The following is a 23,395-nucleotide window of genomic DNA, read 5'->3' as shown; positions in this document are numbered from 1 at the left end:
AGTATAAGGCAGCATGCTGTAATTTCATCTCGTTCTTCCCTAAATGTCCCAATAAAGATTTATGTGTATATGACAGGGAGATGTTGATGTAGTGGTAGGGACTGGTCAGAGGTGATGACATCACTACGGGCCAAGAATGAACTCAGACACATGACCCAGCCATGATACCGGAATACCCCTTTAAAGCAATTATCCAGCCTTTAGAAATTGCTGGCCTATCCTCAGGTATTAGTTTGACAGTGTTCCGATTCCCGTTCCCTTTGGCTGTCCGGGTATGCTGGGAGTTGTAGTTTTGCAACAGCTGGAGGCACAGTGATTGAGAACTGTTCTAGCAGCAGATGCACAGAGAAGGAGCCAACACTGGGAATTTCATGGCCGTGCACTTTATCCCCACAACAATGCCAGCACTAAGATCTTTATAAAAAAGTGGTTGATGTCTCCACTGCTGGGAACCACCTTTTGGGGATTGAATGAACAGCACAAACCATCTAGCGATGCCCCGTTGATTCAGGTGAGTTGGTGCGGCCCGGCATTACTCTTAGGCTCTTCTATTTTCACCACTGACCGGAAATGGTTTAGAATAGAGGTCCCCAACAGGGTCCCCAAGGCCCACCAATATTCTATGATTTTTTTAGTTACCCCATTGGAATAGAACGGGGAAAAATTCCTATCATGGAATGTCGGTGGAGCCTTAAGGACTGGGTTAGGACCTCTGTACTATCTGATCTGTTCTATGGGCTCTATTTTCTCTCTTCACTTGTACATGGCCTATAAGATTTTCCCTGCAGACTGCCTTGTATCTGTCCTCCTCTCTATCTCCAGCCTGTATGATTTTTCCTCCAGGGATTCTCTCCCACCTGTCTACTTTCTCTATGGTCCCCAACCCAGTCCTCAAGGTCCCCAACTCCGTTCTCCCGGCAGACTGCCTCGTATCTGTCCTCCTCTCTATCTCCAGCCTGTGTGATCTGTCCTCCAGAGATACTTCCCACCTGTCTACTATCTCAGTGGTCCCTAACCCAGTTCTCCCTGCAGACTGCCTTGTATCTGTCCTCCTCTCTATCTCCAGCCTGTGTGATCTGTCCTCCAGGGATTCTCTCCCACCTGTCTACTATCTCAGTGGTTCCCAACCCTGTCCCCTAGGCCCCCCAATTTTCCATGATTTTTTTGTTACTTCATTTAAATAGAACAGGAAAAAATTCCTATCCTGGACTGTCGGTGGAGCCTTGAGGACTGGGTTGGAGACCTCTGTACTATCTGATCTGCTGTATGTTCTCTATTTATCTCTATACTTGTACACAGCCTATATGATTGTCCCTGGAGACTGCCTTGTATCTCCGCTCCTCTCTATCTCCAGCCTGTGTGATCTCTCTGGGGCTGTTTCTGGAGAATTGAGGACCTGGGTTGGGACATCTGGTTTAGAACATGGGACCAAAGTCTTCAAGGCTGTGGCTGACTTTGGAAAGAAAAGAGGCCACACGGTACATGCACTACATGTCCAACAACGGCCATCGCCATCCACTGGAAAACCCGGCATTCCCCCTTCTCTTTCCCATCCCCCACAATGAACCAGGAGACATCGGCTGCTTTCTAATCTACCATTTTATTGTGTCCGGTTCCTATGACTCCGGTGGTCTGTATAGAAGTGTAGGGGACAGTATAGGCCGCTGGTTAGCGATAGAAGAGGAGGACGGCGGATTCGGTGATTTCCTTGCTGCAACTGGATCCGCTTCCCGCTCCGTATCCGTCCCAGTCGTAGGAAGGAAAATCTCCGCACTGTTTGGGGCTGGCCTCTGGGAAGTAGCCTCCTCCTCCGATGCAATGCTGCAAATAGAGAAATAACGCCATAATGTATCGGAAATATTTACAGCACATATGTTCACCCCTCCCCCAACCCCCCCCCCCCATCCCCCCCGCCCCCTGTGTTGATTAAGGCCGTGTTCACACGGGGCACAAATTCCATTTAGCAAAGCTTGCTGAACAGAATCGCAGCAGAATCGCAGAATCCAGTGTTCCCAAAACACAGAATTCTGCTGAAATTCAAACCCCCATTGACTTCAATAGGATTCCGCCGCAGAATTCTGCAAAATTAAAGAAAGGTCTTTAAATTTTGTTGAATTCAGAATTTACGCTTTGTGAATAGAATCCCATTAAAGGGGTACTCCGCCCCAAGAGATCTTATCCCCTATCCAAAGGATCTTGCGATCTCCGGTGCACGGAGTAACCTTTGCCCCGTGTGGGATGACTGGTGATGCGGGGTGGAGGCTCATGATGTCACTAGGCTCCAGTGCTGCACCCGACGGTCTAAACGAATGCCAGGTGCAGCAGGGAAATAGGGGATAAGGTGTCTAGTGGTGGAGTACCCCTTTAAATTCCATTGAAGCCAACAGGCAGTACATTTTGGGCAGAATTTCAAATAGAATTCTGTTGTGGAATTCCGTGTGTAAATTTAGCTGTGTGAACATAGTGGAGACCACTGCTCTGCTGTCCATGATTTTGCAAAACTACAACTCCCAGCATGCACAGACAGCTGTTGGTTTTCTGGGAGTTGTAGTTTTAAAACATCTGAGGTCCTAAGTTTGGAGACCACTGCTCTGCTGTCTGTGATTTTGCAAAACTACAACTCCCCGCATACCCGACAGCTGTTGACTTTCCGGGACTGCTGGGAGTTGTAGTTTTACAACATCTAGAGGTCCTAAGTTTGGAGTCCGCTTCTGTAATGTATAGATATTGCAAAACTACAATTCCCAGCATGACCGGAAAGCCAGTGGCTGTCCAGGCATGTTGGCAGTTGTAGTTGTGCAACATCTGGAGGGACACAGCTTAGAGACCACTGGTCTATATCACTTCCCACCCTATAGACATCTAATTTAGAAAAGCCCCTTTCCATATGTTCTGTTCTAGTATATGGATGTACTACAAGAGGGGGTCATCTGCTCTTACAGCACCTAATGCTGACCGTGCACTATAGACTGTGTTACCAATTCTCCCCTATATACATGCACACTCGGCACAGATGAGCGTGCATATGTTCTCAATAGGAAGTGAGGAATAAGCTGATATCTTTGACATCTGCAGTCGGAGAAGAATCAGGGCACCATCATACACGTCAGATCATTGTTTCCCATCCAGTGTGCCTCCAGCTGCTGCAAAACTACAACTCCCAGCATGCCCGGACAGTCCAGGCATGCTGGGTGTTGTAGTTTTGCAATGGTGGCACACTGGTTGGGAAGCACCGTATTAGATGGTCATCTGCTCCTGATTAATCTAAGTTAGTTGATGCGGTCACAAATAGTTTTATTAGCATTACAGGCTGACTCTTCCGCCTCATGGGCAGGTTCTAGGTTCCTTCTACTTGACAGACTGCATAGAAAACCATGTACCTTCTATGATAATATTTGTGTAGTAGATGGGAGGCCGGGGTGATACCTACATGTTCTGGGTTACACCCGGTCACCTTCATCCCCGGGCACAACGCCAGCGCCGCTTTTTCATTGTTAAATACTCGAAACTGGATAAAACCTGGAATAAATTCAGCTGCGAAAAGATGATAAAGAAAGGAAGGATGGATGGGAATTGTAGTTTGGCAACAGCTGGAGGTCCACAGTTTGGAGACCACTGATATAGATGATATTTTTTTTACCTCTGCCAGACGGTGAGTAGTAACCAGATGCTGTTTCGGCACTTCCGAAATCATATACAACCGGAACGTCGGGTCCATTGTTGGTCAGGCAGCTTCCAGCACCGTACTTCACTGGGTATTTCTGCTCAGGATAAGTATGGACAAACATAGAAACATATAAGAACCATTTGGCCCATCTAGTCTGCTCAATAATCTGAATACTATGAATAGTCCCTGGCCCTATCTTATATGAAGGATAGCCTTATACCTATCCCTATCTTATATGAAGGATAGCCTTATACCTATCCCTATCTTATATGAAGGATAGCCTTATACCTATCCCTATCTTATATGAAGGATAGCCTTATACCTATCCCTATCTTATATGAAGGATAGCCTTATACCTATCTCTATCTTATATGAAGGATAGCCTTATACCTATCTCTATCTTATATGAAGGATAGCCTTATACCTATCTCTATCTTATATGAAGGATAGCCTTATGCTTATCCCTATCTTATATGAAGGATAGCCTTATGCCTATCCCTATCTTATATGAAGGATAGCCTTATGCCTATCCCTATCTTATATGAAGGATAGCCTTATACCTATCCCTATCTTATATGAAGGATAACCTTATACCTATCCCTATCTTATATGAAGGATAGCCTTATACCTATCCCTATCTTATATGAAGAATAGCCTTATACCTATCCCTATCTTATATGAAGGATAGCCTTATACCTATCCCTATCTTATATGAAGGATAGCCTTATACCTATCCCTATCTTATATGAAGGATAGCCTTGTGCCTATCTTATATGAAGGATAGCCTTATACCTATCTCTATCTTATATGAAGAATAGCCTTATGCTTATCCCTATCTTATATGAAGGATAGCCTTATGCTTATCCCTATCTTATATGAAGGATAGCCTTATGCTTATCCCTATCTTATATTAAGGATAGCCTTATACCTATCCCTATCTTATATGAAGGATAGCCTTATGCTTATCTCTATCTTATATGAAGGATAGCCTTATACCTATCTCTATCTTATATGAAGGATAGCCTTATGCTTATCCCTATCTTATATGAAGGATAGCCTTATACCTATCCCTATCTTATATGAAGGATAGCCTTATGCTTATCCCTATCTTATATGAAGGATAGCCTTATACCTATCTCTATCTTATATGAAGGATAGCCTTATACCTATCCCTATCTTATATGAAGGATAGCCTTATACCTATCTCTATCTTATATGAAGGATAGCCTTATGCTTATCCCATGCATGTTTAAACTCCTTCACTGTATTTGCAGCGACCACTTCTACAGGAAGGCTATTCCATGCATCCACTACTCTCTCAGTAAAGTAATACTTCCTGATATTACTGCGGAAACCTTTCCCCTCTAATTTAAAACTATGTCCTCTATATAACACCATGTCCTCTATATAACACTATGTCCTCTATATATAACACTATGTCCTCTATATAACACCATGTCCTCTATATAACACTATGTCCACTTGTGGTAGTTTTTCTTCTTTTAAATATCTTCTCCTCCTTTACCGTGTTGATTCCCTTTATGTATATAAAGTCTCTATCATCTCCCTCAGTCTCTTCTTTCTTCTATACATGTTCAGGTCCTTTAACCTTTCCTGGTAAGTTTTATCCTGCAATCCATGTACTAGTTTAGTATCTTCTCTGAACTCTCTCTAGAATATCTATATCCTTCTGGAGATACGTCCTCCAGTACTGCGCACAATACTCCAAATGAGCATGAGCACCTCCCTCTACTGCTAATACCTCTCCCTATACACCCATGAGCACTTCTCTCTTTCTACTGCTTATACCTCTCCCTATACACCCATGATCACTTCTCTCTACTGCTTATAACTCTCCCTATACACCCATGAGCACTTCTCTCTACTGCTTATAACTCTCCCTATACACCCATGAGCACTTCTCTCTACTGCTTATAACTCTCCCAATACATCCATGAGCACTCCTCTCTCTACTGCTTATACCTCTCCCTATACATCCAAGCATTCTGTTAGCGTTTCCTGCTTCTCTATTACATTGTCTTCCCACCTTTAAGTCTTCTGAAATAATTTCTCCTAAATCCCCCTCCTCAGATACTGAGGTCAGGACTGTGTCAAATAATCTATATTCTGCCTGAGGGTTTTTATGCCCCAGGTGCATTATCTTGCACTTATCCACTTTAAATTTCAGTTGCCAGAGTTCTGACCATTCTTCTACCGGGTGTGATACCAGGAGGCGGCCATCTTTTATCTGCTAGACAGTGCCCCCCAACCTGTGGCTCTCCAGCTGTTGCAAAATTACAAACTCCAATTAGGTCCAGGCATGCTGGGAGTTGTAGTTTTGCAACAGTTGAAGAGACAGAAGTTGGGGAATACTGCTGCAACTCCTATTATGCTTAAAGGGGTACTCCGCCCCTAGACATCTTATCCCCTATCCAAAGGATAGGGGATAAAATGTCTGATTGTAGGGGTTCCGTTGCTTGGGACCTACGTCATCTCGGATGCAGCACCCCAGATATCCGGTGCACGGGGCGAACTTCGCTCTGTGCCGGATGACTGGCGATGCAGGGTGGAGGCTCCTGACGTCACAGCCACTCCCCGCTCGTGATGTCATGGCCACACCCCCTCAATGCAAGACTATGCGAGGGGGTGTGAAGGCCGTCATGCCACCTCCCATAGACTTGCATTGAGGGGGCGTGGCCTTGACATCACGAGCGGGGAGCAGCCGTGACGTCACAAGCCTCCGGCGCTGAACCCGAGGCTCTAAACGAACACCGGTGCAGCACGGAGATCGCGAGGGTCCTCAGCGGCGGGACCCCAGCGATCAGACATCTTATCCCCTATCCTTTGGATGGGAGATAAGATGTCTAAGGGTGGAGTACCCTTTTAAGCCTAATGCTGTCATGCAGTAGCTGGAGAGCCACACGTTTAAAGGGGTACTCCGGAGGATAAAAAAAATTTCAAATCAACTGGTGCCAGAAAGTTATACAGATTTTTAAGTTACTTTTATTTAAACATCTTAACCCATCCAGTACTTATCAGCTGCTGTATGCTCCACAGGAAGTTGTGTAGTTCTTTCCAGTCTGACCACAGTGCTCTCTGCCACCACCTTTGTCATGGTCAAGACATGAGTATATATATGCACTCCGTTTCCGGTACTTTTATTTCTAACCCCGAGGCAAGCACTGAGCCCGCCCTCACTCACCATACATTCACTTCCTCCCTGAGTCTGCTATACTGGGTCTCTTCATCTAATCACTGCAGGCTGCTCTGTAACCCCTCCTCTCTGTTTTCATGCTGCAGTCTGATAGGACAGGAGTGAGCATAGAGTAGTGCTAGTCCCGCCCTCACTTCCTGGACTATGTCCCTGCCTGTACTTCAGCTGGGACAAAGATGATGCTGCAGCCGGACAGGATTATGATCTGGATGGTATGGTGACCCCTAGTGGTCTTTTTTATAAGTCATGATTTCTATAAAGGAGATAACATTTTCTTATAAAGTACATTAGAAATGTTAATGATGGGGTAATTGCAACGCCTGAGTTCCATAGTTCGTTTGTCTCCACACATCACAGTCAGTATTTGGCAGAACATAATGGGAATTGTAATTCTGCAGCTAAAGATCCACAGGTGGAGGAGCATGGCGCCATACTATGTGGAGTTTGCACCCACGCTATACCGCCGTACATGATAACCATAACTTACTGCCCCCACCATGTACCGTCCCTTGTGCCCGTATTACCTTGTACAGATGGAAGAGGTTTCCACCTTCTCCAGGAAGGAATCCGGTCTCCGTGTGGTATCTGAGAAGGGCCGAATCTCTCCACTGAGACACCGGGGTGTCATTGGGGACGTGCCAGATAGCGAGGTCCTCCGCCTTCACGTCGTGATATCCTGCGTTCTAATTGACATCACATACAATTCATTTTGCCAGTTCTCCATATATATTCCCCCACAATATCTACAGATCTCCAATCGTACACGAGGATTCATCATTGAGCAGAAATCCACTTCAGTTTCCCATAATGAACAGTTTTCGTCTTTACCTTGTAATCGTCACTGGTGGCGCCGCCGGCAGAACCAAAGGTGGCATAGTTGGCCCAGTTGCCGTCACCCTGAGGACTTTCAGGCCGGTTTCCCTGTTGACTGGACCAGCGATCGCCCACGGTGCACTTCCCATATTCGTCATTCTCGTGGACACTGGCGACCAAGGTCCATCCCCCGCCGCGGGTCGTCATGTCACAGAAGGTTTGGTAGGATTCCCCCACGGTGGTCATCAGGGTATAAATCCCGTCTGCCATAGAAAAAGCATCTAACATTACAGTATTAAATAATGCTACTAATAATGGTCCGACATGTATCTGGGGCATAGGAAATATTGTGTATAGATATTCCACTATGGATGGAATACATTTTTATTCTTTTTCACCTTCAACTTCAACCTTCAACTATTTTGTTGGAGTGCTGCAAATTATTTTTTCTTTGTATCTATCTATCTATCTATCTATCTCATATCTATCTATCTCATATCTATCTATCTCATATCTATCTATCTATCTATCTATCTATCTCATATCTATCTATCTCATATCAATCTATCTATCTCATATCTATCTATCTATCTCATATCAATCTATCTATCTCATATCTATCTATCTATCTCATATCTATCTATCTCATATCTATCAATCTATCTATCTATCTATCTCATTCTATCTATCTATCTATCTATCTCATATCTATATATCTCATATCTATCTATCTCATATCTCTCTATTTATCTATCTCATATCTATCTCATATCTATCTATCTCATATCTATCTATCTATCTATCTCACATCTATCAATATATCTATCTATCTCATATCTATCTATCTCATATCTATCAATCTATCTATCTATCTCATTCTATCTATCTATCTATCTATCTCATATATATCTATCTCATATCTATCTATCTCATATCTATCTATCTATCTATCTATCTATCTATCTATCTCATATCTATCTATTTATCTCATATCTATCTCATATCTATCTATCTATCTATCTTTCTCATATCTATCTATCTCATATCTATCTATCTATCTATCTCATATCTATCTATCTCATATCTATCTATCTATCTCATATCTATCTATTTATCTATCTCATATCTATCTATCTATCTATCTATCTATCTATCTATCTATCTATCTCATATCTATCTATCTATCTCATATCTATCTATCTATCTATCTCATATCTATCTATTTATCTATCTATCTATCTCATATCTATCTATCTCATATCTATCTCATATCTATCTCATATCTATCTATCTATCTATCTATCTCATATCTATCTATCTATCTATCTATCTATCTATCTCATATCTATCTATCTATCTCATATCTATCTATCTATCTATCTATCTATCTATCTATCTCATATCTATCTATCTATCTATCTATCTATCTCATATCTATCTATCTATCTATCTATCTATCTCATATCTATCTATTTATCTATCTATCTCATATCTATCTCATATCTATCTATTTATCTATCTATCTCATATCTATCTATCTCATATCTATCTATCTCATATCTATCTATCTATCTCATATCTATCTATTTATCTATCTATCTATCTATCTCATATCTATCTATCTCATATCAATCTATCTATCTCATATCTATCTATCTATCTCATATCAATCTATCTATCTCATATCTATCTATCTATCTCATATCTATCTATCTCATATCTATCTATTTATCGATCTCATATCTATCTGTAATGATTATGGAGACTTATACTCTCTCCAGCTTTATTTGTTGGTTCCCTCATCCAGTGGATTTAGCGCCCCCTATGGCTAATCACCTGATATGGTCGCAGGTAATCTTAGCCGCCCCCCACCGCACTGATACCTGAGGATGTAACACAAGACATGATCCGCTCCTGGAATCTATGGAGTCACCTGTTGCATTAGGCTCGAAGAGTTTGATTTCCTTGCAGCTCCTATGGCCGGATATATAAGGCACCATGACGGGGTCGGGCACAGAGGGGTCGGTGTCATCGCTCCAGCACGCCAGCAGGTTTAGGATGTTCTCCTTCTTCTTGGATATGGGACAGTTTTCTAGATACAGAGGAGGCCATATTGGAATGTTCATGATACCTTACTGGAGCATTGTTCAGTCTCCATCAATCTGCCCCAATCTGCGGCTCTCAGGGAGCATGATGGGAGTTTTAGTCATTTTGAAACAGATGGAGAGTCGCGGTTTGGGGAACACTGGTTTATGTGGTCTCCAAACTGTGGACCTCCAGCTGTTGCTAAACTACAACTCCCAGCATGCTGTCCAGTTTACCTGTTTGATCCCCACATATGCACGCACAGCTCAGCTCACATGTCGGAATCCATTCTGCATTGGAATCCTGCATGGAGATCTCACTGCAGCAGAGTCCCAGAATTTTCATGACAGATATTTCCGTCACGGAAATGTCATTTTCCATTTTCTGCACAAAGAACGAACATGTTCATTCTTTGTGCGGAGTCTGCGCGGTATGCATAGCCGTCTATGAGACAGCGCATTCCCGTGCAGCCCTAGCGCCTGCAGATTATGCCATATCCGTAGTGTGAACATAGCCTTAGAATAAAAGGTTAACACACATTGAAGTCCAACATGCCCGGTGCTTTAAAGGGGTAGTCTGGTGGAAAATATATACAGTGGGGATCAAAAGTTTGGGAACCCCAGGTAAACAAGGAAAGATGCCTCCAAAAGGCATCAAATTACAGATTAGACATTCTTATAATATGTCACCAAAAGTTACATTTTATTTCCATCATTTACACTTTCAATATAACAGAAAACAAAAAAATGGCGTCTGCAAAAGTTTGGGCCCCCTGCAGAATTTATAGCATGTACTGCCCCCTTTAGCAAGTATCACAGCTTGTAAACGCTTTTTGTAGCAGCCAAGAGTCTTTCAATTCTTGTTTGAGGTATCTTTGCCCATTCTTCCGTACAAAAGTCTTCCAGTTCTTTGAGATTTCTGGGCTGTCTGTCACGCACTGCTCTTTTAAGGTCTATCCATAGATTTTCAATGATGTTGAGGTCAGGAGATTGTGAAGGCCATGGCAAAACCTTCAGTTTACACCCCTTGATGTAATCCCCCGTGGATTTCGAGGTGTGTTTAGGATCATTATCCATTTGTAGAAGCCATCCTCTCTTTAACTTCAGCTTTTTCACAGATGGCATCAAGTTAGCATCCAAAATTTGCAGAAATTTTATTGAATCCATTTTTCCTTTTCATTAAATTCTGTTCCTCTTCTTCTTCAGAGGTACCTTTGCTCATTCCGGTCATCGGTCCACAGAACTTGTTTCCAAAATGCATCAGGCTTGTCTATATGTTTATTTGCAAAGTTCAAATGCTGATTTTTGTGGTGAGGACGTAGAAGAGGTTTTCTTCTGATGACTCTTCCATGAAGACCATATTTGTACAAGTATCTCTTTATAGTGGAATAGTGTACCACAACTCCAGTGTCTGCCAGATCTTTCTGGAGGGATTGTGCAGTCAAACGTGGGTTTTGAATTGTTTTTCTCCCAATCCTGCGAGCTGTCCTGTCTGATATTTTTCTTGGTCTTCCAGATCTTGCTTTAACTTCCACTGTTCCTGATGACTGCCATTTCTTAATTACATTCTGAACAGAGGATATTGACATCTGAAAACGTTTTGCTATCTTCTTATAGCCTTCTCCAGCTTTGGGAGCGTCAACTATTTTCAGTCTCAGATTTCTAGACAACTGCTTAGAAGAACCCATGGTGCTGATTGTTGGGGCAAGGTCAGATGAGTCTGGGCATGTAAACCCTTTGAGATTGACATCACCTGGTCTTCCCAGATGATGATTGAGAGCAATCCATGACACTGACAGGTCTCAGCTTTGTAAAGGGGGCAGTGCATGCTATAAATTCTGCAGGGTGCCCAAACTTTTGCAGACGCCATTTTTTTGTTTTCTGTTATTTTGAAAGTGTAAATGATGGAAATAAAATGTAACTTCTGTTGACATATTATAAGAATGTCTAATCTGTAATTTGATGCCTTTTGGAGATTTTTCCATCTTTCCTTGGCTTCTTTATGTACATTAATACAAATTTTTACCTGGGGTGCCGAAACTTTTGATCCCCACTGTATTTTTTAAATCAACTGGTGCCACCAGTGCTTTCCAGTCCAACCACAGTTCTCTCTGCTGACATCTCTGTCCATTTTAGGAACTGTCCAGAGCAGCATAGGTTTGCTATGGGGATTTTCTCCTTCTCTGGACAGTTCCTGACACGGACAGAGGTGTCAGCAGAGAGCACTGTGGACAAGACAAAAAAGAAATTCAAAAAGAAAAGAATTTGCTCTGTAGCACACAACTGCTAATAAGTACTGGAAGGATTAAGATTTTTTGATAGAAGTCATTTACAAATCTGTTTAACTTTCTGGCACCAGTTGATTAAATTTTTCCCCAGAGTACCCGTTTAAAGGGGATCTCTGATACATGAGTGCTTATCCCCTATCCACAGGATTCTGTGGGTAGTAGATAACTACTCACGTAGCGGAGTTCCCCTCTAAATTCACCAATATGCCCCTTTTTTACAAACATTACATTTTACGCACGGAGCAGAAGAATCAGCAACAGATTTTATTTTACGCACTGATTTTCCTCTGTTTTTTTCCGCTGTGTGAACGCGGCCCAAGAAAGATTTTTACTGGTTCCACTCACCACATGATGCGCAGGTTGTAATGTCTCTTTCACCGGCCACCAGGGGGAGCAACAGTAGAAAGTGCAGGAACATTTTGGTAGGAGCTGTGGAGAAGAATTTCATCATAGTATAAATCAGTGTTTCCCAACCAGGGTGCCTCCAGCGGTTGCAAAACTACAACTGCCAGCATGCCTAGCTGTATTCTGAAAAAAACTTTAAAGGGGTACTCCAATCATATAAAGTGACAGCATCTTGCCAGCATAGCCCATCACTTGATAATTTGTCAGCGACCAACCTCTGGAAACCTCCCCAGAAGAAAGGGCTGCAGGGCTGGTTTCGTTGGCACCCCGTCGCTTGGTCCCAAAAATGCAGCAGGTCTCTTGGGGGCTTGGAGTGCTTTAAAAACTTAAAGGGGTACTCTGGTGGATTTTTTTTATTTTTTTTTTAATTTTTATTTTTTAACCGATTTGTAAATTTACTTCTATTTAAAAATCTTAATCCTTCCAGTACTTATCTGCTGCTGTATGCTCCACAGGAAGTTGTGTAGTTCTTTCCAGTCTGACCACAGTGCTCTCTGCTGACACCTCTGTCCATGTTAGGAACTGTCCAGAGCAGGAGAGGTTTGCTATGGGGTTTGCTCCTACTCTGGACAGTTCCTGACACGGACAGAGGTGGCAGCAGAGAGCACTGTGATCAGACTGGAAAGAACTACACAACTTCCTGTGGAGCATACAGCAGCTAAGTACTGGAAGGATTAAGGATTATCTATCTTTAAATAGAAGTAATTTACAAATGTCAAACATTGAAGAGATCACAGCGCTAATTTGTTTTCCATTATGTTCTAGCGAATAACCGTAATATAATAATCAGGGTAAAATGTATGGTCAGGTATCTGATTTGTTTCAGTTCTTTACCATTTACAAGATTTCCTGCTTGCTGTCAGTGAATAGAATTTTTTTTCCTGGCAGTCTCCAAACTGCTTGCAAAACTACAACTCCCAGCATGCCCGGACAGCCAACGGCTGTCCGGGCATGCTGGGAGTTGTAGTTTTGCAACAGCTGGAGGACCCCAGTTTGAAGTCCCTTGGTCTGTGATAATGTATCAAGTAACAGCTGACACTCCAGAGACCATAGGTGCCCATTCTGTGTCGGCTCAATAAGGATTTGTTCACACTAGACGGAATTCATGCAGATTTTTCTTTACTTTAAAGGGGTATTCAAGGAAAAAACTTTTTTTAATATATCAACTGGCTCCAGAAAGTTAAACAGATTTGTAAATTACGTCTATTAAAAAATCTTAATCCTTTCAGTACTTATGAGCTGCTGAAGTTGAGTTGTTCTTTTCTGTCTAAGTGCTCTCTGATGACACATGTCTCGGGAACTGTCCAGAGGAAAATTGAGACAGAATCCGTAAGAAAACTCCCATGAAGCCAACGGGACTTTGTATTTCTGCTCCGTATTTGGTGTTAAAGGGGCACTCCACTGAAAAAATAATTTTAATTTTTTTTCAATCAACTGATGCCAGAAAATTTAACAGATTTGTAAATTACTTCTGTTAAAAAAAATCTTAATCCTTCCAGTTCTTATCAGCTGCTGAATACTACAGAGGAAATTCTTTTCTTTTTGAATTTTCTTGAATTTTTGAATTTTCTTGAATTCTCTGTCTGACCACAGTGCTCTCTGCTGACACCTCTGGCCATTTTTAGGAATTGTCCAGAGCAGCATAGGTTTGTTATGGGGATTTGCTCCTACTCTGGACAGTTCCTAAAATGGACACAGGTGTCACCAGAGAGCACTGTGCTCGTGACAGAAAGGAAATTCCAAAAGGAAAGAACTTCCTGTGGATTATACAGCAGCTGATAAGTACTGGAAGAGTTAAGATTTTTTAATAGAAGTGATTTACAAATCTGTTTAACTTTCTGGCACCATTTAATAAAAAAAAAAAAAAAAAATGTTTTCCAGTGGAATACCCCTTTAAATACTGCTTAAAGGAGTACTCCGGTACTGAACAACATATCCCCTATCCACAGGAGGTGGTTGACACAGCTCAGTCCATGGAACGGTGTCCGCTCTGTGCATGGGGAGAGCCAGGGTGCTGGGCAGGAGGTCACTGGGGGGGGGGGGGGGGTCACAGTGTTGGACCCCCCCCTATGTTCAGACACTTATCTCCTATCCTGAGCAGGAATTAAAGGGGCACTCCAGTAGTGAACAACTTATGTTAGGATGGGGGATAGATTTCAGTTCCTCTGTCCTATCCTGTGCACAAATGAACAAATACATTTTTTTGGGGGGGGGGGGGGGGGGCTTTTTTTTTGCTAAATACAGACAAAACTTCATGCATAAAATGAAATTATGAAAGTTGAGAAACTTTACAGAGTGAACATGGCCTAAGAATTGACCAGGCTGCATACAGTGTAACAAATGCTCAGATGTGACGCTGACTCTATAAAGTCGCCATCACGTACAGTTAAATTCAGACGCTGTTCTTCACTTGGGCAACAGAATAATCTGACTTTGTCGCGTGACTATCTAGATCCCCCGGTCACAGCAGAACGGTTTGTTGGGATCTCCATCCAGGACACCCGCCCTTCCAGCCCCATATGTACAGTATTCCCATCTTGTTACAGGCCCATGACTTACCTTGTGGAGCACTTGTCTTATGGCAGTTATGGAGTCCTGGTATATAGATTAGGGGGTGGCGATGGGCTCTATTGGGGTCTTCTGATCTGTCAGCAGCCAGGAGATAGCTAACCAGCGTCCTATACTCTCCCCATCCACTACATCACAACTCGACTCCTCTGCTCACCTGTCAGTCAATGTTTAATTGAATACAACACGACCCACCGTGTAGGAAAAGTGTCACCTTCTTGGTGCCCTTCATTCCGCTCTGGTGAAATAAGAGTGCCAAGCCGGGTTACATGTTTCCTAATTTGGGTTTCAAAGCGAGACACACAGTAACTTGGATTATTGTCAATCGACTGGTAATATTACATGGGAGCAATAGTGTGGGGTCTGCACTATCTTTGTCCCCTTCTAATTTATCTGATGAGATGTGGAGGGTGAGGAGAGGCCATGTGGGTGCACGGTGCCAAAGCCAGCAGTACGCCCTCCTATCGGGCTCTGGACCGCACTCATGTTCTCCTCTCCACTGCAGACTCGGCCCCTGGCTGCCCCTCTGCTGTGTGAACTGGAGACAGAAGTCATCAAATCCCAAATCAGACTCCAAAAATAATTTAGATCTCTGACTAGACTCCAAAATGTATACAAAAAAATTAAATTAGTAAAGGTGCCAGAACAGATTTTTTTAGCTACAGACCCCTTATCAGATTTCAAACTAAATACAGACCCCAGACCAGACTTTTTGATTTTGATCTCAGACCAGACTCCAAAATGAACACGGACCCAAGACCAGGCTCCAAATTTAATACAGACAACAGAACCCAAAATGAATACACACCCCAATCCAGACTCCAAAATTTATACACATCTGAGACCAGACTCCAAAATGAATACAGACCCCAGACCAGACTAGAAATTAAATACAGACACCAATCCAGACTCCAAAATGTATACAGATCCCACAGATCAGACTCCAAACTTAATACAGACAACAGAACCCTAAAATGAATAAATTAATAAAGACCCCAGAACACACCCAAAAATGAATACAGAGTCCAGTCCACACTTCAAAATTAATGCGGACCCCAGATCAGATACCAAAATAAATACAGACCCCGAACCAGACTCAAAAATGAATTCAGACCCCAGACAAGACTCCAAAATAAATACAGACGCAAGACCAGACTCCAAAATTAAAACAGATCCCAGACCAGATTCCCAAAATAAATACGGACCCCTTACCAGACTCCAAAATAAATACAGACCCCTTAACAGACTCTAAAATGAATTTAGAACCCAGACCAGACTCTTAAATAAATACAGACCCCAGACCAGACTAGAAATTAAATACAGACACCAATCCAGACTCCAAAATGTATACAGATCCCACAGATCAGACTCCAAACTTAATACAGACAACAGAACCCTAAAATGAATAAATTAATAAAGACCCCAGAACACACCCAAAAATGAATACAGAGTCCAGTCCACACTTCAAAATTAATGCGGACCCCAGATCAGATACCAAAATAAATACAGACCCCGAACCAGACTCAAAAATGAATTCAGACCCCAGACAAGACTCCAAAATAAATACAGACGCAAGACCAGACTCCAAAATTAAAACAGATCCCAGACCAGATTCCCAAAATAAATACGGACCCCTTACCAGACTCCAAAATAAATACAGACCCCTTAACAGACTCTAAAATGAATTTAGAACCCAGACCAGACTCTTAAATAAATACAGACCCCAGACCAGACTTCAAAATAAATACAGACACCTTATCAGACTCCAAAATAAATACAGACCCCAAACCAGACTCCAAAATAAATACAGACCCCAAACCAGACTCCAAAATAAATACAGACCCCAAACCAGACTCCAAAATAAATACAGACCCCAGACCAGACTCCAAAATAAATACAGACCCCTTATCAGACTCCAAAATTAATACAGACACCTTATGAGACTCCAAAATAAATACAGACCCTAGACCAGACTTAAAAATAAATACAGACCCCAGACCCCAAGATAAATACAGACCCCAGACCAGACTCCAAAATAAATACAGACCCCAGACCAGACTCCAAAATAAATAAAAGCCTCTCCTTGCCTGAAATACTCTGTGCTGTTGTGGATTTTGATCCCCCTATTCTCTGACTCGATCTCTGCCTCTGGGAAATCACCGGCTACATTAAAGTTTTCCTAGTAATAATATAAATTGTTCCCTGAAAGATTTAATAAATTCCCCTATTGTTGTAGGACGGGGATATGATGTATTTCTGCAACACCTGCAGCCAGCCCCTGTGCACGAAGTGCAGAGATGAGACCCATATAGCCAAAATGTTCTCCTGCCATGAGATCGTGCCCCTGAGTAAGCGAGTGAAGGACATTCACAAGAAATGTGGTAAGTGTAACGTCTTGGGAAGGTCTCCGGCCTCAGGTGGTCCCGCAATATTAGCAAACAGCAGGGTGGGGTATTCACTCACAGGTCATAGGTCACAGATATTCTGGTTCCATCTGTCCTGGTTCGGGGGTCCATTTTGACCTTTTCTATGAGCCCCCCTCTCCTCATCATATATTGCTGGGGGCTCAAAGAGTGCAGGGCCCTATAGAAGAAGATTGGTCGGTTCACGGTGCAGATGAGGGACTATTTGGCTTCCTGTATGGACAAATGTAAGTGGGGAGGTCACCACCCGGGGATCCAAAAGGATTAGAAGACGCCGATCAATACTGATAGTTTCCTTTAAATTGTTTTCTATTCATTTCTAACTCTCCACATTCTCACAGCCTTACACGAGGAGCCCTACATAATGTTCTCTACAGAGAAGAAATCTATGCTGTGCATCAACTGCTTCCGGGATATGCAAGTGTAAGAAATAATTATATCTATCTATCTCATTTCTATCTATCTATCTCATATCTATCTATCTATCTCATATCTCTCTCATATCTATCTATCTCATATCTATCTATCTCTCTCATATCTATCTATCTCATATCTATCTATCTCATATCTATCTATCTACAGTGGTGGTGGTGGGGGGGGGGGGGAAGTATTTAGTCAGCCACCAATTGTTCTTCCTCTTATAAAGATGAGGCTGTAATTTCCATCATAGGTTATAACCTCAACTATGAGAGACAGAATGAGAAAAAATCCATAAAATCACATTGTCTGATTTATAAAGAATTTGTTTGCAAATTATGGTGGAAATGTTTTCTGTCTTCACAAGGTTCTCACACACTGTTGCTGGTATTTTGGCCCATTCCTCCATGCAGATCTCCTCTAGAGCAGTGATGTTTTGGGGCTGTCGCTGGGCAATACAGACTTTCAACTCCCTCCAAAGGTTTTCTATGTGGTTGAGATCTGGAGACTGGCTAGGCCACTCCAGGACCTTGAAATGTTTCTTATGAAGCCACTCCTTCTTGCCCGGGCGGTGTGTTTGGGATCATTGTCATACTGAAAGACCCAGCTACATTTAATCTTCAATGCCCTTGCTGATGGAAGGAGGTTTTATCTCAAAATCTCCCGATATATGGCCCCATTCATTCTTTCCTTTACACGAATCAGTCGTCCTGGTCCCTTTGCTGAAAAACAACCCCAAAGCATGATGTTTCCGCCCCCATGCTTCACAGTAGGTATGGTGTTCTTGGATGCAACTCAGTAGTCTTTCTCCTCCAAACACGACGAGTTGAGTTTTTACCAAAAAGTTCTACTTTGGTTTCATCTGACCATACGACATTCTCACAATACTCTTCTGGATCATCCAAATGCTCTCTAGCAAACTTCAGACGGGCCCGGACATGTACTGGCTTAAGCAGGGGGACACGTTTGGCACTGATGATTTGAGTCCCTTGAGGCGTAGTGTGTTACTGATGGTAGCCTTTGTTCCTTTGGTCTCAGCTCTCTGCAGGTCATTCACTAGGTCCCCGTATGGTTCTGGGATTTTTGCTCACCGTTATTGTGATTATTTTGACACCACGGGGTGAGATCTTGTGTGGAGCCCCAGATCGAGGGAGATTATCAGTGTCTTGTATGTCTTCTACTTTCTAATAATTGCTCCCACAGTTGATTTCTTCACACCAAGCTGCTTGCCTATTGCAGTCCCAGCCTGGTGCACGTCTACAATTTTGTTTCTGGTGTCCTTCGACAGCTCTTTGGTCTTGGCCATAGTGGAGTTTGGAATGTGACTGTTTGAGGTTGTGGACAGGTGTCTTTTATACTGATAACAAGTTCAAACAGGAGCCATTAATACAGGTAACGAGTGGAGGACAGAGGAGACTCTTAAAGAAGAAGTTACAGGTCTGTGAGAGTCAGAAATCTTGCTTGTTTGTAGGTGACCAAATACTTATTTTACTGAGGAATTCACCAATTAATTCATTAGAAATCCTACAATGTGATTTCCTGTATTCTTTCCCCCCATTCTGTCTCTCATAGTTGAGGTTATAACCTATGATGAAAATTACAGCCTCTCATCTTTTTAAGGGGGAGAACTTGTACAATTACTTTTTTGCCCCACTATATCTCATATCTATCTATCTATCTATCTATCTATCTATCTCATATCTATCTATCTATCTCTTATCTATCTATCTATCTATCTATCTCTCTCATATCGATCTATCTCTTATCTATCTCATATCTATTGTCACGATTCGGCAGGCTGGAGGTGGATCCTCTGTGTCAGAGAGGGTTTGGCGTGGACCGTGTCGGTGGACCGGTTCTAAGTAGCTACTGGTTTTCACCAGAGCCCGCCGCAAAGCGGGATGGTCTTGCAGCGGTGGTAGCAACCAGGTCGTATCCACCGGCAACGGCTCAACCTCTCTGACTGCTGAGATAGGCATGGTACAAGGGATAAGGCAAGAGCAAGGTCGGACGTAGCAGAAGGTCAGGGCAGGCAGCAAGGATCGTAGTCAGGGGCAACGGCAGGAGGTCTGGAACACAGGCTAGGAACACACAAGGAAAGGCTTTCTCTGGCACAAGGGCAACAAGATCCGGCCAGGGAGTGCAGGGGAAGTGAGCATAAGTAGGGCTAGGAACAGGTGCAGCTAATCAAGGTGATTGGGCCAGGCACCATCATTGGTGCACTGGCCCTTTAAATCTCAGAGCGCTGGCGCGCGCGCACCCTAGAGAGCGGAGCCGCGCGCGCCAGAGCATGACAGCTGGGGACCGGGACGGGTAAGTGACTTGGGATGCGATTCGCGAGCGGGCGCGTCCCGCTGTGCGAATCGCATCCCCGATGGCCATGTCAGTGCAGCGCTCCCGGTCAGCGGGACTGACGGGGGCGCTGCAGGGAGAGAGACGCCGTGAGCGCTCCGGGGAGGAGCGGGGACCCGGAGCGCTCGGCGTAACAGTACCCCCCCCCCCCTTGGGTCTCCCCCTCTTCTTGGAGCCTGAGAACCTGAGGATAAGACTTTTGTCCAGGATGTTGTCCTCAGGTTCCCAAGATCTCTCCTCTGAGCACTCAACTACAAAGGGTCCAAGATAACGTGGTCCCAGATTAAAACTGGGGACACAGAAGCGGATATACTTGGTGGAGAGCCACACAAAAACAGGAGGAGTTCTTCTTTTTTCTTCGGCAAGCTTCTTCACCCGGGATGAGGGATTTGTATGAGGGATTTTAGAGTCTTTTTCCAGATGGTGGCGAAGCCCCGGGAAACCTCATCAACAGCGGGCACACAAGAAGGCGTGGGGGTGGGGAGGGAGGGAAGAGGGTCAAGCTTGGCACGGGGCAGAGTGTTAACAGGACGGGGGCTGTGAGGAGGAGACACAGCATAGTCCAGATAGGCCTTGGGGAGACCAGGTAAAGGGTGAGACACAGAGGTTTGACTGACGGGACTGGGAGCAGACGTGAGGCATTTTCTGTGGCAAGAAGCACCCCAGCTCATGATCTCCCCGGTGGTCCAGACAAGGGTAGAGGAGTGGCGTTGGAGCCATGGCAGACCGAGGAGGACTTCAGAGGAGCATTTGGGCAAAACAAAAAGTTCCATGCTCAAGAGCAGGGGTTCTGTGCGGTAGCGCACAGTGCAGTATAGAAGTAAATCTTCTTTCTTTCTGCGGCGAGTCCTCTCTTCATGGGTCAGGCGAGACCGATCCACTTGCATAGCCTCCTCGGCGGGAGGCACAGGGGTGGATTGCAAAGGATACTGTGAGAGAGGTGCTCCGAGCGGTGTGGCACATGGCAGGGCCTTCCCAGGCAGGAGACCACGGCAGAGTCTAGAGTCCCCATCAAATTTGTCCGGCAGGGACAAGCAGGGGTTAGGAGCGGCCGGTCGCTGCGGAGGAGTTGCAGGAGCCGGCGGAGGAGATGGTTGTTGCTGTTGCAGCTGCTGTGTCTGTGACTGAAGTTGCTGTATCTGCGGCAGCAGCTGCTGTATCTGTGATTGAAGTTGCTGTGTCACGGTGGTCAAGTATGCCAGCTGGTGATTTCGTTGGGTGATCATTAGGGATTGCTGGGCAATCACCGTGGAAATGTCGGCAAGACTTGACAGCGGCACCTCAGCGGAATCCATGGCCGGATCTACTGTCATGATTCGGCAGGCTGGAGGTGGATACTCTGTGTCAGAGAGGGTTTGGCGTGGACCGTGTCGGTGGACCGGTTCTAAGTAGCTACTGGTTTTCACCAGAGCCCGCCGCAAAGCGGGATGGTCTTGCAGAGGCGGTAGATGGCCATTTGCCTCTTAGCCCTTGATAAAGCCACAGCCTGTGGCGAAACGTCGGGCGGGCGGGCAATGTGTTAGATTTTTAATTGTCTCACACTATAGACTGTGGACTGCAGCCACAGTCTATTTTTTCAATTCACTTCTATAGCATGCAGTGTCATGCCAATCAATGCATTATGGATCAATATGTGTGAGGTTATTTTAATCTTGGCTCATTAAACGTTAAGTTTTATATTGGGTGGGAAATTTAGGGTCTCAGTGACCGCTTAGCGGTCAAATGTTAATAATAAGGCATGGTACAAGGGATAAGGCAAGAGCAAGGTCGGACGTAGCAGAAGGTCAGGGCAGGCAGCAAGGATCGTAGTCAGGGGCAACGGCAGGAGGTCTGGAACACAGGCTAGGAACGCACAAGGAAAGGCTTTCTCTGGCACAAGGGCAACAAGATCCGGCCAGGGAGTGCAGGGGAAGTGAGCATAAGTAGGGCTAGGAACAGGTGCAGCTAATCAAGGTGATTGGGCCAGGCACCATCATTGGTGCACTGGCCCTTTAAATCTCAGAGCGCTGGCGCGCGCGCACCCTAGAGAGCGGAGCCGCGCGCGCCAGAGCATGACAGCTGGGGACCGGGACGGGTAAGTGACTTGGGATGCGATTCGCGAGCGGGCGCGTCCCGCTGTGCGAATCGCATCCCCGATGGCCATGTCAGTGCAGCGCTCCCGGTCAGCGGGACTGACCGGGGCGCTGCAGGGAGAGAGACGCCGTGAGCGCTCCGGGGAGGAGCGGGGACCCGGAGCGCTCGGCGTAACATCTATCTATCTATCTATCTCATATCTATCTATCTCATATCTATCTATCTCATATCTATCTATCTATTTTATATCTATCTATTTCATATCTATCTATCTCATATCTATCTATCTGTAATTTTATTGGGATCATAACTCAATTATGAATCATGAAATATAGTCAACAAACATTATAAAAATTATGACCTTATAAAAAATATAAACAATGCAATTCACATCTGAGTAGACTATTTATCAGATACAGTATATTAATTTTATTTTTTTCAAGATCAGAGATGACAGTAACGCTAGGAAGGTAGTTTTACAATAAAATAATACGCAGGTATTATAAAAATATGCAAATTTATTGGTTCTAATTGATAAATATAAGTAAATAATTACACAATAATATATATATGAATATCAATAAGATATAAAGACAAAGATATATATAGAAAGCATTATAAGTTTACGTTAACTACATTTAGTAGAACTACATATCACAGAGGTTAACAACCAAGTCAGAATATAACATCAGTTACACGGTTAGTTAAGGTATCATAAGGATACAAGGTATACTACTCAGAGAGAACCTCATGATACGAGAATGGGCAATATATTATTTCTAGATAAATAAAAATGGGAGTGATATCTCACACTCCACCCACTTCTAACTAACACATATCACATAAATCTGGGTAAGAATGCTTAAAGATACAGTACAGGATATATGATCTACTTTACTCTAAATTTAGAGGGAAATCTTGAAATAGGATGTTCTTGAGGGAATTTAATTTATAACAATTAGTTGGCAAAGGATGAAGTTAAACAAATCTATAAGCTTTTTTTTTATAGACGAGGATCACAGATTCCTGTGCAGTAGACTGAGACCCCCCCATCCTAAAACTATTTCAGTATAGAGATAATAATTAATCTA

General features: G+C 43.6%; 2 protein-coding genes across 8 annotated transcripts in view; one reads left to right on the top strand and one right to left on the bottom strand.

Moving 5' to 3' along the window:
- Positions 1 to 23,395, top strand: part of RNF207 (ring finger protein 207) — a 92,926-nt gene that overhangs the window by 24,416 nt on the left and 45,115 nt on the right. For all 7 annotated transcript variants that reach the window (XM_056542951.1, XM_056542954.1, XM_056542953.1 and 4 more), the window contains 2 exons: positions 17,276 to 17,420; positions 17,804 to 17,885. In XM_056542951.1, coding sequence (XP_056398926.1) covers positions 17,276 to 17,420; positions 17,804 to 17,885 — 227 coding nt within the window. The remainder of the gene's footprint in view (positions 1 to 17,275; positions 17,421 to 17,803; positions 17,886 to 23,395) is intronic.
- On the bottom strand, positions 1,592 to 15,139 carry LOC130293818 (intelectin-1-like). Its single transcript, XM_056542958.1, has 8 exons — positions 15,031 to 15,139; positions 12,412 to 12,495; positions 9,628 to 9,786; positions 7,710 to 7,957; positions 7,406 to 7,564; positions 3,641 to 3,761; positions 3,431 to 3,534; positions 1,592 to 1,821 (listed from the first exon to the last, which is right to left on the bottom strand). Exons 2-8 carry the CDS (start codon positions 12,482 to 12,484, stop codon positions 1,669 to 1,671), a joined length of 1,017 nt encoding a protein of 338 aa, XP_056398933.1. The 5' UTR covers positions 12,485 to 12,495; positions 15,031 to 15,139; the 3' UTR covers positions 1,592 to 1,668.

Source organism: Hyla sarda, chromosome 10 (assembly GCF_029499605.1).
Source record: "Hyla sarda isolate aHylSar1 chromosome 10, aHylSar1.hap1, whole genome shotgun sequence".
Lineage (NCBI taxonomy): Eukaryota > Metazoa > Chordata > Amphibia > Anura > Hylidae > Hyla > Hyla sarda.
This window is presented reverse-complemented; position numbering and strand designations above follow the sequence as displayed.

Bases quoted from the DNA above. Each gene is read 5' to 3' on its own strand.
- LOC130293818 (XM_056542958.1), bottom strand. From the start codon at position 12,484: ATGTTCCTGCACTTTCTACTGTTGCTCCCCCTGGTGGCCGGTGAAAGA. The intron at 3,762-7,405 runs GTAATACGGGCA...TATCCTGAGCAG, and splicing joins ACCTCTTCCATCTGTACAAG to AAATACCCAGTGAAGTACGG. The intron at 1,822-3,430 runs GTAGGTATCACC...CTCTATTTGCAG, and splicing joins CCGGGTGTAACCCAGAACAT to CATTGCATCGGAGGAGGAGG.